The 13,729-nt window shown below is 47.1% G+C and overlaps 1 protein-coding gene across 7 annotated transcripts in view; it reads left to right on the forward strand.

Moving 5' to 3' along the window:
* Nucleotides 1-13,226, forward strand: part of FAXDC2 (fatty acid hydroxylase domain containing 2) — a 21,768-nt gene extending 8,542 nt beyond the window's left edge. For 5 of the 7 annotated variants that reach the window (XM_009285804.2, XM_009285803.2, XM_009285805.2 and 2 more), the window contains 8 exons: nt 665-712; nt 3,805-3,896; nt 4,000-4,103; nt 4,849-4,970; nt 5,297-5,502; nt 6,452-6,557; nt 7,634-7,800; nt 9,062-9,218. In XM_009285804.2, the coding sequence (XP_009284079.1) occupies nt 665-712; nt 3,805-3,896; nt 4,000-4,103; nt 4,849-4,970; nt 5,297-5,502; nt 6,452-6,557; nt 7,634-7,800; nt 9,062-9,218 (1,002 nt within the window). Of the gene's footprint in view, nt 1-664; nt 713-3,804; nt 3,897-3,999; nt 4,104-4,848; nt 4,971-5,296; nt 5,503-6,451; nt 6,558-7,633; nt 7,801-9,061 lie in introns of all 7 variants that reach the window. The other 2 variants (XM_009285802.2, XM_019473860.1) reach the window with 2 other exon arrangements.
* The last annotated feature ends 503 nt before the right edge of the window (nt 13,227-13,729 follow it).

Here is a 13,729-nt window from a genome sequence, read left to right on the forward strand (position 1 = left end):
TTTTTTTTTTTTTTTTTTTTTAACCAAAACCAGCAACAAATGGTTGAGCCAAATGCAGGGAGATTTATTACGAGGTGGCCACCTGTCCATTTAGTACTTTAAACCCTCAAATTGACCATAGCGGGACTTGAAGCAAAGATGATTTTCTCACTTACTACTGTGTTAATTCTTCATGGCACAAACTCACATTGTTGTAGTCGGATTTTCGTTTTCATCCTTGTTAGTTTAACAGCATGCCGTCATTATGGAAGAGCGCATGTCCCATATCGTCATTTCCTTGCAGTCTGTCAAGGGCTGGAGTTCCTACTGAGTGCAATGTATTCCTGGGCCGGATCAAGGGAGGCAGCCGTGCCACAGCACACCAGTGCCACGATCAAAAGCTTTGGTTTGGCTGTTCTCCCATTTTTCTTTGTTACCCTTGCATCCCTGTTAGTCTTCTGGGACAACACTAACTCATCAGGAAATAAAGGGATTTTTCTTCTCAAGAGCTCAGCTTTGCTCCATGGCCAACACAAAGGAGGGAGCAGGACAGGACAGAGCACAGAGTAAATATTTTACAGTTTTGCAACAGCTCGAAGTTGAGGGGATTTGCTGTTGTCAGCGGCGTATTCTTCCACCGTCCAGCTGTACAAGGTTCACTTACTCAGATCACCTCTTATTTCAGATGAAAAGAGACTCTGGATATTCCACCATGGCTGAGCAGCAGAAGCAGGTAAAGGCTCAAGGTCATCTTTTAAAGAATGCGCTATGCAGGTGCTTTGGAAGGCTGGATGTGTTGAATCATCTTCTAAGAGATGTGACAGACACATCCACGCTCTGATTGCTTTAGCATAACTAGGAGCTCATCTCTTATCACTACAGCAACATTTTCCCAGCACTTTTTCCCTTCCAGTGGACTGCAGCTACAGCACCAAGTGGTGAAGGGCCTGTTATCTTTGCTTGTGTGGCAAGAGACCACAACGCTCAACTGTAGCCAGAAGCTGTGCCACCTAACTGGGCCCAGTTCTCAAAGTGGTCCTGCTAAACAATATGTTTCCCAGCTGGTGTGCCCCAGTCTCTTTACCTTGCAGGCAGCAGCCCTGTTCTGCACTTAAGGAATTTGCCAACTTGTACAAGCCCTTTAAGGACAGGATCTCAAGCGATCCATGGATCAGAGTTTGGAAACTACTGTGCTGGAGCTGTTGGCATGAAGAGAAACAGGGTGTTAGCACTTGGACTTGATGAACAAGATTTTTTTTTCCTATGTAAACTTCTCTGCTTCTACAGCTCATGTAATTATACTGTGTGGGATTCATTCACGTAATCACTTCAGCACGTGCAATAAAAACACAGCCTCAAAACAAGACAGTTTCTAGCCAAAGGGCTTTTAAAATAGCTTAAATGCTGAGCTTTAGCTACTCTCTGTCCTATCTCAAAGCAGGACATACACAGTGTCTGATGAACATTAGGAGTTACTAGTTTTTGAAACTCTGAGTTCTTCAGCTAGAAGATGCTAAAGAATCTGAAATACTATTTGATCTAACTAAAAATTCTGATACTTGTAAGACATCAGAGTTTTTCTTTGGTATGTTCGTTCTTCATCCCAGGAGAAACAAGGATTTATAGGATACGATTCTGTTAAAAAGCTCTAAACTTTTTATAGCTTTCGTAACCTTTTTTCTAAAGAATATGTAGAAGGTGTTCCAGGGTCTAAAGATTAAGAAAGTCTTATCTCATGTCAGCATACATGAGGCATAACATGGATGCAGTTGCAAGTATGAAACTACTAAGAGAGCAAATCTCTGGCCCAGAATCCAGCGTGCGCTGTCTGAAGCTGGAATAGATGGCTTTTGCCAGCCTTGCGTTTGTAGTTCTGTACAGCCAGTGATAATGCTGGCAACTGATTGCATTGCTTCTAATACAAACGAGTCCTTTAAATTACTTCCTCCCCAGTTGCTTACTTGATAAAAAAAAAAAAAGAGAGAGATGATAGAAGCAAACATACGTTTGTTTTGATTTAATAAAAAAAAAAAAAAAAGAGATGATAGAAGCAAACATACGTTTGTTTTAACGAAGAAAGTTTCAGTGCTAATGAGCAAAGTTCTGTCCTGGGACAGATAAATATTGCTGACAAGTCCTGGGCAATGTTTAAAGTTCTGTAGCTGTTACAGAATCTTAAAGAAGCTCTTAGCACTGAAAGCCATGTAAAGAGGATTCCTCTTAAAAAAAAAAAAAAAAGAGATGATAGAAGCAAACATACGTTTGTTTTAACGAAGAAAGTTTCAGTGCTAATGAGCAAAGTTCTGTCCTGGGACAGATAAATATTGCTGACAAGTCCTGGGCAATGTTTAAAGTTCTGTAGCTGTTACAGAATCTTAAAGAAGCTCTTAGCACTGAAAGCCATGTAAAGAGGATTCCTCTATATTGCATTACCCTAAACACACCTGCATTCAACATTTATTAGCGAGCTGCCTCTCTTGTTTGTTGTCCCTGACAGGAGACAAGCAGAACAGCAACTATGAATCATACTATTTTTACTCCAGTCTGTTTTTGCAGCACAACAACACAGTTAAACAGGAAGGACGGAGTAATGGACAAGACACTAGCTGGTTATTATACAATATTATTTTAGAATGGCATTGATTATTTTTTTAATCATTTATACTGCAGATAAATGTAATGCATATACATGCAACAAAACCCAAATTAAGATTTCTGAACTCCAGAACCAATTCCAATTTGGGCTACTCTAAAAGACAGATAGTTAATTAAATATTTGTCATATATTTGATAAACAAGTTGTTTTTTAATATTTAAATGCTCAAATATATTGAATACTGATTTTTGAATATAGTTATTCGTGGAATCAAGAGGTCTCACTGGTAATTTTCTGACCCTCTTGAAGTTGCTTTGTGTAGTTAAAATCCTTACTGTGATAAAAGTCATGCTAACATCACAGGTGCCCTTATGCTGTATACAAGAATATTTCTTTAGTAGATAACATTTCCATGACTGAGAGCAGGGATTTAGAAAACTTTATACTTTTGAAAAGTTGAGTATTTTAGCTCCTTGTTGTTCTATACAGATGGCACATGGTACCTACTAAACAAGTTGTACTCTCAGTACTAGAGCTGAGTTGTACCTGTGGTGACCTAAAGGCACAGGAAGGTGAATTATGCAAGGAAAGGTAATATCCTGTATTAAACCTCTGTTATACTTGGGGAAAAAAAGGCAAGCTTCTGGGCACATGAGCCTGCCTTCAGAATCAGTCTTCAAAGCAAAGAGGAAAAGTGAGAGGAGTGGTTCTGGATTAACTGGAGCTGTTAATCAGATCATCTGGGCACAACAATTCTTGACTACTGCAGGGAGAAAGCATACTGCATACTGGGAGGGAGAATATACTGGTAGGGTGAGGGAAGTATCGAGATGGAGCACCATTCCTTACCCCCAGGTCTTCCATGCGTACTGCTTGGAGTTATCCAGAAGCCCCTTATATTATAGTCCTCCAGGTACTGAGAAACATGCCCAATAAAAATGGGGAGGGGGGAAAAAAAAAGAAGTCAGTGGTCCTTTCTCTCCCTTTGTTTATTCTGGAGAAATTCCATGTCAGTGACACTTCAGGTGACAAGGCAGATGGATGTGTGTGTACTACCCCCCTCAATTACACACAGTATCCCATAAAACAGCTTTGTTGCTATGTTCTTTAGGGTGTTAGTGAAACAAAACAGGCCATCATAGAACTGCCTTGACCTCCTGCATTTCAAATACAAAAAATGCTAGTGTAGGACACAGCAGCACATGCTTACTCTTGTTGCTTGCTCACAGGAAGTGAAGCTCTGGGATGCCATGAAGATCACTGCCTTTGTCCTTGGTACAGGCCTGCTCACATTCACTGCCTTAGCGAACTCTGTTTCTTGGTAAGATTGTTCAAACAAAGGGGCTTGAGGAGAAGCTTTTCTGTGGAGAGGGGAAAAAGTGGATGATTAAAAGATGGGCAACCAAGAACACTTATTCCCACAGGAATGTGCAGAATATCTGGGACCCTCCAGGCCATTTCTGGCAAACAGCATGGCTAAAGTTCTACTACCTGTTTGACGGAAAGGAGTGGACAATCTTCCTCCTTGGTGAGTTACTCAGGTTAACAACCCTCTGCTGTAGGAGGAACTATCCATGTATTACGTCTAGAAGGGGACATGGACATGCCTTCCCAAACTCACTAATCCTCCTACTGAAAAAGCACATGTAGGCTTCAAAGCCAGCCACAGCTGATGTAGTGCAACTGTGCTGCCTTTGGACTGGTTCATTATTAGACCCCCAATACAGATTGAAAATTTGATCTTTTTGCTGCTGCTGAAATGGCTTCCCTTTGAAAACACACCCTTTGCTCCTGTGAGAACTGAATGACTCAGTAGAACTAATTATTGAAAATTAAAGTAAAATTAGTGAATTTTATTCTTGCTGTAGCACCTATAAAATTCTCTGCCTGTGATTAACAGCTGGTGAACAGGCCTGGTAGGGACATTCAAAGGTCCCAGGGATCAACTTGACCTTATCCAACTTGTATTTAAACCCCCCCCATGACAGAGATTCCCCCAGCCTCCCAGAAAAACCCTTTCTTAGCCTCAGTTGTGGCAAGTCTCAACCTACAAGACACTTGTCTACTCTAACCTCCTCCCCATTCCCTAGGTCTTACCCGGGTGGCAGAACATACCCATACTCCATTTTAAAGCCTCTCAGGGTAGGGGATACACACCTGGCACATCTGGGTCCCAGCAAGGTCCTCTGGATACTATGCCACTGTATTTTCCTTCTGATTTAGCCATAGCTCTCAATTTATTCACACATCTCTGCCCTTTCCTCATGCCACAGGGGCTGCATTGGTTCCTAGCCTTGCTTTCTGGTGCTTCAATGGAATCCTTATGGTGGCTGATGTAACAGGAAAGCCAGCTTTCATTACCCGCTATCGCATTCAGCTGGGCAAGAATGATCCTGTAAGTATTTCTCACTCTGCCTCTTCTGCTGGCTAAACACTTCCTGCAGTCTCTTAGGCTAGGAGCGGAGAGAAGAACCTGTTGTGCTTTTCTCTTGCAACCAGATAGGATTCAAGGAGAATCAAGCTGAGTCTTGTATAACCCCTGCAGAGAGGAAGGCAGTTCTTGTAATTAGGCTACTGATCAGATCTGGATTGACGGCTTGTTAAAAAGTTGATCCCAAAGCTAACACAGAAACAGCCTACAAATCTTAAAGCTCTTTATCCTCCCAACTCAAAGCCACATTGCTTCTGATTTAGCCTCAAGTCCTGACTTCTCTTTTGCAGGTGGACACAAAAAAATTGTGCCAAGCCATCTACACAGCGCTGTGTAATCAGTTCTTTATCTCCTTGCCCATGCTTGTGCCCATGTTCTACATCATGAAATGGTGGGGCAACACCTTCAGCAAGGAATTACCCACCTTCTACTGGTTTCTTGTGGAGCTAAGCATCTTCACCTTAATAGAGGAAATTCTCTTTTATTATACACACAGGTGAGCTGAGCACAGGAACAGGACTCTCTGGTTTTCCCCCATGCCTTTAAGCTTATACCTATCTCCTGCAACAGCAGTGGTCCTAGTGCCAAGGACTTCGACCAATCTTGTGTTTGTATGGGAAGACTTACAGGTCCTGGAATCCACCCTTACAATGTGAGGCTTGGGTGCTGCAATGCTGCTAGTAACTCTAGTAAGCAAAAATAGGTAAAATTACAAAGGTGGAGCAGCTTAGAGGCTAAGAAAAAAACAAAACAGCTAGCTTCACGCAAAAGCTGTAACCCGGCATTCTTCAAAAAGAAAACAAGACTGACTATCCTGAAAAAAAAAAGCTCAAGAGGTCAGCGACTCATCTCCCGTTCACTTCTACGGCACCTACGAAACAGGTCCTGGTTCCTGACACTGCAGGCTTTCTAAGCGCTGACACCACCATTAAAGGAAAAACCTAAAACAAGGAAGAATAAAGACTGCAAGGCTGTGCAGAAGCAGGCCCGGCATTCTCAGAAATATGTAGGTTTCCCTTTTGGACAAATGCACACAAAAAAACCATTAAAAAACCCCAATTTCTTAAGGGCCCACAGAACCTAAAATTCTGCTTCTAATAGTTGCCAGTAGGTAAAGTTAAAACAGTGAAAATATAAAGTGAGTCTTTTCCTCAAAGGTACTCCCAGGTTTAAGCAAATCAGTCATTCAGGGACTTTTATTTATGTGATTTATCTGGATTTAAGTTTACCATCAGTCAGTGGACACATACATTAAGTGAGGGCTCTGTGTTAAAAAAAAAAAAAAAAGAGGGAAGCCAGGAGTCCTACACTCTTCCCAGCTGCTCTAAATCTTTTTTTTAAAAGAGAGGCACAAGCAAGTCCGCAGCAGAAATTCTGTGTTAGGTTACTCTACGTTCCCTTCTTATGGAGTTCAAAACCTACATTTCTCTGTTTTCTCTACTTAGGCTTGTTCACCTCCCGCTCCTGTATAAGCACATTCACAAGAAGCACCACGAATGGACAGCCCCCATTGGCGTGGTCTCCGTTTATGCTCACCCGGTAGAACACATAGTAAGTGGATTCCCCGATGGTCACCCTCCAGTTCCTGCGTGGAGTGTGATTTCCATGAGATGAGGAGGAGTGGTAAGAGAAGAAAAGCAAACGCACCCTTAGAATCTTCTTTCTTAGGATGAGGAAGATAAGCTGCATTGCCAAGAAGTCTAGCTGTGGAAGGGTTGCAATACCCGTTTATACTGAACTCTGCTAGCTTTATGAGCGCAGATCCAAGGGCCTCCAACAGATAAGGAACTGACCGAACAGTGCTTCCTTGAGCACAGAGAGGGCTGGGAGCACCGACAAGGCTTTCAGCACGAGATGTGACACTTAACACAGTCTGGGTTACTGAATGGAGTCAGAATTCTATCAAGATTTTCATGCTGGTGGCTGGGATCGGTGTTTCCAGGAGTGTCTCCCAGCTGAGACTTCTCATGCAAACACACCCCACCTTCAGAAGACTCCACTTCTCAGTACCATCTCCTGTTGACAATAGTCCTGGGCTGCAGCACCAGCTCTGTGAGTCTCCCTAATTGACAGTCTTTTGGGCAGCAGAATGCCTTTCTATGTTCAAGAGTCCAGCTGGGCCTTGCTGGTGCAGTAAGCTTGGTCTGGGCAGTGACAGCCATTTGTGCCACTGGTAGGACACAATGGAGTGAGGCAGCTGAGATCATCACATCACCACCTTTGACTGCACGTGTCCCCAGGCCGGCGCCCTTTGACAGCTAGGTTTCCCAAGAGCAGCTTCAGCATTATTCCAAGGTGAAACTGAAATTCAGATCTCTGACTCCAGGGTGATTTACTGGAATCATGCTGCCCTCACACCCCTGGTTTGATCTCACATCTAACTTCTACAAGCTTGGGGAGCTTGGGCTGTGACTCTGTTTTGCAGCAAGTAAAACTCAGTTAGCTCAGAGTAAATTATTTCTTTGACGATTATATAATTTTAGTAAGGTGTTTGCAGAGGGATCTTCCCTTTATGCTGCTTGCACAAAACTAATGCGATGTATCACCCAAGTGAAACAATTCAGCTCCTAGAGGAGAGTCTGTTTGTTGTGGACCGATTAATGAGGTAGTTTGCTTCTCATTTCTAGCTCTCCAACACACTGCCTGTCATGACTGGCCCGATGCTCATGGGGTCTCATATTGTGTCAATCGCAGCGTGGTTCTCCATTGCTCTCATAACAACAAGCATTTCGCACTGCGGCTACCACCTGCCCTTCCTGCCGTCGCCAGAGTTCCACGACTTCCACCACCTCAAGTACGTCTGGGCACTGCTCAGCTTCTCCTTCCCCTCCTGCCTGCGCCCTGCCACTGCTGACGGGCAGAGCTCCTTTCTGAGGGTCAAGTGGGTTTGCATAACTCGGGTACAAGCAGAGAAGCCTATCCCGTTCGCCTGACAGCAGGCTGAACGCTGTCAGTTCTTAAAGCGGTTAGACAGAGATTGGGATTTCAGAGGACTCCAGCCCACTGCCCACGCAACTGCCAGCCACCTCACTGACATCTGCCCTCCTCCATCAGCTGACTTGGAAACTTTCTCCAAAGCACAAACACCGCAGCTGGGGTCGGGCATTTCAAGTTTCCTAAGCTTACATGGGAGGAAAGAAAGCACACGGTGTCTGAAGCAGCAGGTATCACCTGGACTGTCCCCAGCACAAGCACAGGGTCGGAGGCAGTTCTCTGCAAGGCTTTTCCTAGGAGTTTAGCAGACACCACATGTGATCTAGAATAAAAAGAGCAAGGGCACGTCACACAGCTGAAAGAAATTTGCAGGGAGCCTTCCCTGTCTGTCCTCCCATACACTGGGATTAGTAACACTGATCAGATAACACCTTGCCCAAACAATTACAGTTAACACTTCCTAGCAGAGATTCCCAGCCTCCTCCTACAGTGAAAAGCGCAGAGTTTCAGCAGGTTGTTTCAGGGATACATCTCACAGTAGTGGAAGAAGTATTCCCATCTCCCAGATGTGCACTGAATTCATAGACATACTCCCTTGAACACAGTTTGCCTTTCCTGCAGAAACAGCCACTGTGGCAGTTCTGTCGCCACCCAAATGCTGGGCAACACCCAAACCACAGTGCCAGTTCTTGTTATCAGTCATTTCCTCCGAAGCTTGGCTCATGTCAGGACATGGGTCACTGCAGAGCTGAGATGCTCTCCTGGGCGGAACGGCTCTGCTGGCATCCCAGTGCTGGAAGCACGGCAGCTCTGCGTCGCAGGGCAGCCGGGTCTCTGGAGCACGCAGACACGGCAACGTGGCTGTCCAGCTGCTCCCGCAGCTCTGAGCTGTCTGGGAGAGAGACGGCTGTTGTTCAGAGCCACCATTTCTGGGTAACGATGGCACCAGAGAGGGAAGTTGCGGAAGTTTCACCCAGGCTTCGTTAGAGCTGCAAGGGAGACTGGTGCAGTGGCAGAAATTGCATGGACAGCTTATCGGGGCTCTGAAAGGAGATGGAAACAAGAAGGGCGAGGTAACCTCAGTAAGTTTCAATGATGTTTATTCTCTGGTCGGTTTCCAGGTTCAACCAGTGCTACGGAGTCCTGGGAGTGCTGGATTATCTGCATGGAACAGATCGAGTGTTCAGACAAACCAAAGCCTTTGAGAGACACAGGGTCCTCCTCAGCCTCACGCCACTCTCAGAAAGCATCCCCGATGCACCCAGGAGGGCAGAGTGAACCCAGCAGCCTGCGGTTCTTCCAGAGCCCAGTGACTGGCAGAGCGAGACACGATGACTTACGCCAAATAGTATTTTAATTGGGAAACAAGTTATTCTTCACACATAACAAAATCCAAAGCTGAATTTGAATGTGCTACTTGAAATGACTGCGCTTTTGCTGCCTGTTATTTTCTTCCTAAGGCACAAAAAAACCTGCTCTAGAAAGCTATTTTTAAACAATGTTTAGAGGTTTTTTTTTCCCTTAATTACTTGCGCTGTTCCTTGGTTCTAGCTGCCTGCACATAAGCCAGATGTGTTCTGGGCCACATGGCTTTGGGGAGTTCCTAGGAAGTTCTCATTATTAAGGTTTTAACACTTCAGTGTTCACAGACCATGCTTTGGCTTCTTTCAGCAGCATTCTATAGAAATACCAGCAAGATCACTGTAACTACATATGATAGGAATTAAAACCACTGTTTTTGAGACTCGGAACACCTGGGATATGGGATGCAACCCCATGGAAAGTCAGTGGGACCACAGCTTTAGAAACGCTCTCCCTTGCACACACAACAGAGGCCTGACTTCCCCCGAGCAGTTTTTCTTCATGCGAGAGGTCAGTACAGGTCTGAGTGAAGGGCTGTCACATCCTCGTCTCCACTCCACAAACTAACGCCTGCAAAGTGCATTTCCCCCCTCGTGGGGCAGGGAAGCAGAGCTGGGAGCTGATGTGCTACATGGCAGAAGCCCTCGCACATCACCTCCTCCTGCTGAGCCTCATCTCGCTCCCCACACGCCAAAAGGAGGCACAAACCGAAACGAGCAGCTCTGTACAATGATAAACTATAGAAAGACTTTCCAGGGAAAGAAGAGTCCCTGCTCTCCAGTGTGGAGATCAGTCAAACCCTGCAAGAAAAGACCCAACGAAAAGCACCCGCACCTTTACGCACATCCATAAGTACCTATACAACCTATTGAAACACGCTGCAAGTTTTCTCCAGGATCTTTTTAAGTCTCAATCCTGCTTGGGATAAAAGTGACACCTGTCTCTCACCATCGCTAGGCCCATGTCCTAAGCGAGCCCTCCGAGGAGAGGGCACGCAGAGCTGACCTGTGCTGCGCTTACCTGCTGCCAGCCCAGCTCCACCCGTGGAAGCCAGCTCTCTTCCCCCACCCTCCTCCAGTCCCCACAACCACACAGGGATGAACCCAGCCCGTTCATCCACCCACAGCCCCCTGGGGAGGGCAAGTCAGCGGAACAGAAAACCCAGGCGGCATTGTCTTTTGAAGTTTTTATTTTTATACATTTTTTTTTTGTATTAAAAAGGAAAAAGCATAATTACCACAAATTACAAAGGACTAAAGCATTACTAGAATAATGAATCACATCAGCCTAGAAAGCAGATACTCTGAATAATATTAATGTTATAATACAAGCTCTCATTCAAGTATTTTACATTTTTCTCTTTTCCTTTTATACGTGATGATGATCCTAGCACATGGGTCAAAGATTATGTACTATCGACAGAAGATGGATCATGTACAGCGGTCCATATTAACAAGATTTTCCTCCCAAGTGATACATGGTCTGTGATGAGTCATTTTAAGTTTGTCTCTACAATAAATGCAGCTGAAGAAGGTTGCACACACGTTCTAGTTTTGGGAAACAGAAGGCTGAGGTTGGGACACACAGGGTTTGAGAAGGGCCAGCACATCGAACCATCACCCCTTTTGCTCCAGGCGAGCGAGCAGAGGGCCACCCTCGCCGGGGTGCAGCTCAGCGGGGGTTCCTGGGCCACAGATCCAAAGGTTTCCAACCCCAACGGGACCGGCTGGGAGAGGAGGAGGGGGAGCGGGGCTGCACCAGGGAGGCTCGAGGGACCAAGTGGTGCCAAGCACCCCCTCCCGCAAGGGACACCACCGGCACGAGCCAGCCCCCGTGCGGGGCTGACACCTGGAGAGCGAGCCGCAGGGGGACAGCGCGGGGACCCTGGGGTTGACCCGAGCACGCTCCCACACGCGGCAGGGGGCTGGCTGGCACCCAGGGCGCTCCCCACTCCTCTGCAGCTCCCCACCAAAAGGATGTGCTTGTCACAGATACATCGGTCCTATGTTCAAGTGTCTGCAGAAAGTGAAACTGTAAACTACTCATTGAAACGCTGCCCTCCAGCTACCTGCTCCACGCCACCGAGATGAACATTTTCTTTAAAGAAAAGAAAAAAAAGTCATTCACCTATTACCTGTATTGGAAACCTTTTAAAAAAAAGAGTTGGTGAGGCATTTAACATCAAGTGTAGCAACCCTCTCAAAAAGAGCCTAACATCCATTTCAAAACAGTGACAAAGTGACATAACCAGTCTCAGAGGAGACAGGAGAAAATAAGCATTGCAAACACAGCTTGCTACATTTACAGTTTTCCTTTTTTTTTTCTTCCTCATTTGATAAAATAACTGGAAAGGCATTAACAGCTAGAAGCCCCCCCCGCACTGCCATGCTGAACGTGTACAGACACGTGGCAGGATACTGAGGTTAAATGCATCATTTTGTTACAGTACAGTCAACCAGTCCCAGACAGGATGAGCAGGTGCCAAAACTCAAGGGACCCCAAGGGCTACAGTGACAAGCCGCCATCAGGGGTGCGAGGGGGGCAGCAGGAAGAGGGACAGACAGATGAACAGAGCAGCAGGATTATTACTTTTTTAAATTATTTTTTTTTCCCCCCCAAATAAGCACAGCAAAGCAACAAAGCCTCCTCCGAAACACACCTTCCACCTCCACTCCTGACCCCATGCCAGAGCTCTGTAATGCAACCGCCTGCATCCCAAAGACGGGCTGACACACAGGACCGCGGCAAAGAGCCCCGGCTGTAGCAGCCTGGGACCTCTCGAGAAGAGGGGCGAGACAGGGAGCACTCCCCCCGCTCTGCCTGCAGGCCCGCCGGCCTCCGCCAGCCTTTCTGAAATCAGCCGGGGCTGGGCGCCAGCACCACACAGCCCTTGCGAGCTGGGGGACAGATCAGTGTTCACAGGAGTACGCATGCCCGATCACTCAGACCACTAAAAAAAAAAAAAGCACAAAACATGATCATGGTGAAGCCTCCAAGCTAAAAGCAAGGCCAAACTCCCTCCTCGGCAGGAAGGCAAGAGCTTCCTCAAAAGCAAAACCCCCTCTCTGGATAGCAGCCCCTTTGTCCGGCGGTGGAGCGAGCCATGTGCTATGCCTTCTGTACGCAGCAAGAGGGAAAGTGCCTCTGCAGACCTGTCCCCCGTGCAAGCCATAAAACAGGGGAAAGCCTTGCTGCTGTCAGCCCTTCCTCAGCCTGGCACTGACCACACACTCTGCAGCCCTGACCTCGCCATGGCCTCCGCACAGCACAGGGGTGCGGGGTGCTGCCCTGTAACCAGAGCACCACGGAGCTCCCTGCCCTCTGCCACCACCCACGCCGCAACCGGCGGGCATCGCACCCCAGCAGAGAGCAGAAGTGAACGGCCCCGAAGTGAACGGCCCCGTGTTCCCTCAGTCCAGAGGAAGACAGGCGGGAGCAACCAACAGCTGCCTCAGGCTGTCACGTCCGTCTTTCCTTTGCTCCCTGGCTACGCTGCTGCCTGACAGACAGTAAAACAAGGCACACAGTCCGCAAATCCAGAGGGACCGCTGGGATTGCTCTTCTGACCCACCTTGCCCTGGGAAACAGGGGGGTTTCACATGGAGCCCTCAGTCACGCTGATGTGACAAACGACTGACTCGGCAGAGGGGGGGAAAACTCTTCCGTGCCGAGACTAGAGCCTCAGCCTTAGAAATTAAAAAATAATTTAAAAATCAATTCAGATTTTGGGAAATTCTCTGGGAAATTTCTTACCTCTTCTACCACCCAAGCAATTCCACAGTCTGCTCCACAAGCAACAACTCCACAGCAGGAGCTCGTTCCTCCTCATTTCCTATTGCATTTGTTGCTAAAATGCAGACAATTGGCTTCAAATGAGAACACACACCGACGAGAGGAGCACAGGGACACAGCAGCAAGGACCACCCGCGGCACATCCAGACCCGCCTCCACTTGTGAACAACCAGCAACGCATCTCCAGTGTCCCTGATCAACCCCCAGCTCCAGCCTCTGAGGCTCCTCCTTCCCAAATCGGGCACAAACCCCGCTGCATCCGTAACCTCAGAGATGAGACTCTGGCTCACAAGAGAGGGGAAATCCAGAGATAACAGTCACAGCCGCAGCACTGTGCAGGCGTTACTTGCCCGTCTTGCCCAGTTACCACCCCGCAACCCCAGAGCGCTGCTGCTGTAATGGAGCAAGCCATGGACTCAGGCAGGCTGGCATGCTGAAATCGGGCCTGCGAGTGGTACCAAGCTGCAGGGCGACGTGGCAGGGGCGGACAGACCAGGGCGGGATCACACCACCAGGAAACAGCAAAGTAGCAGCTACCCAGCCTCACTCAAACCCAGCTGTGCTTTCAATTCTAGCAGCAGTTCACAAAGCTGCTCCATACGGACCAGCCCACCTCCCTCCCCGCCCCCCTCCCC

Source organism: Aptenodytes forsteri, unplaced genomic scaffold (assembly GCF_000699145.1).
Source record: "Aptenodytes forsteri isolate BGI_AS27 unplaced genomic scaffold, ASM69914v1 Scaffold54, whole genome shotgun sequence".
In the NCBI taxonomy this organism is placed as follows: domain Eukaryota; kingdom Metazoa; phylum Chordata; class Aves; order Sphenisciformes; family Spheniscidae; genus Aptenodytes; species Aptenodytes forsteri.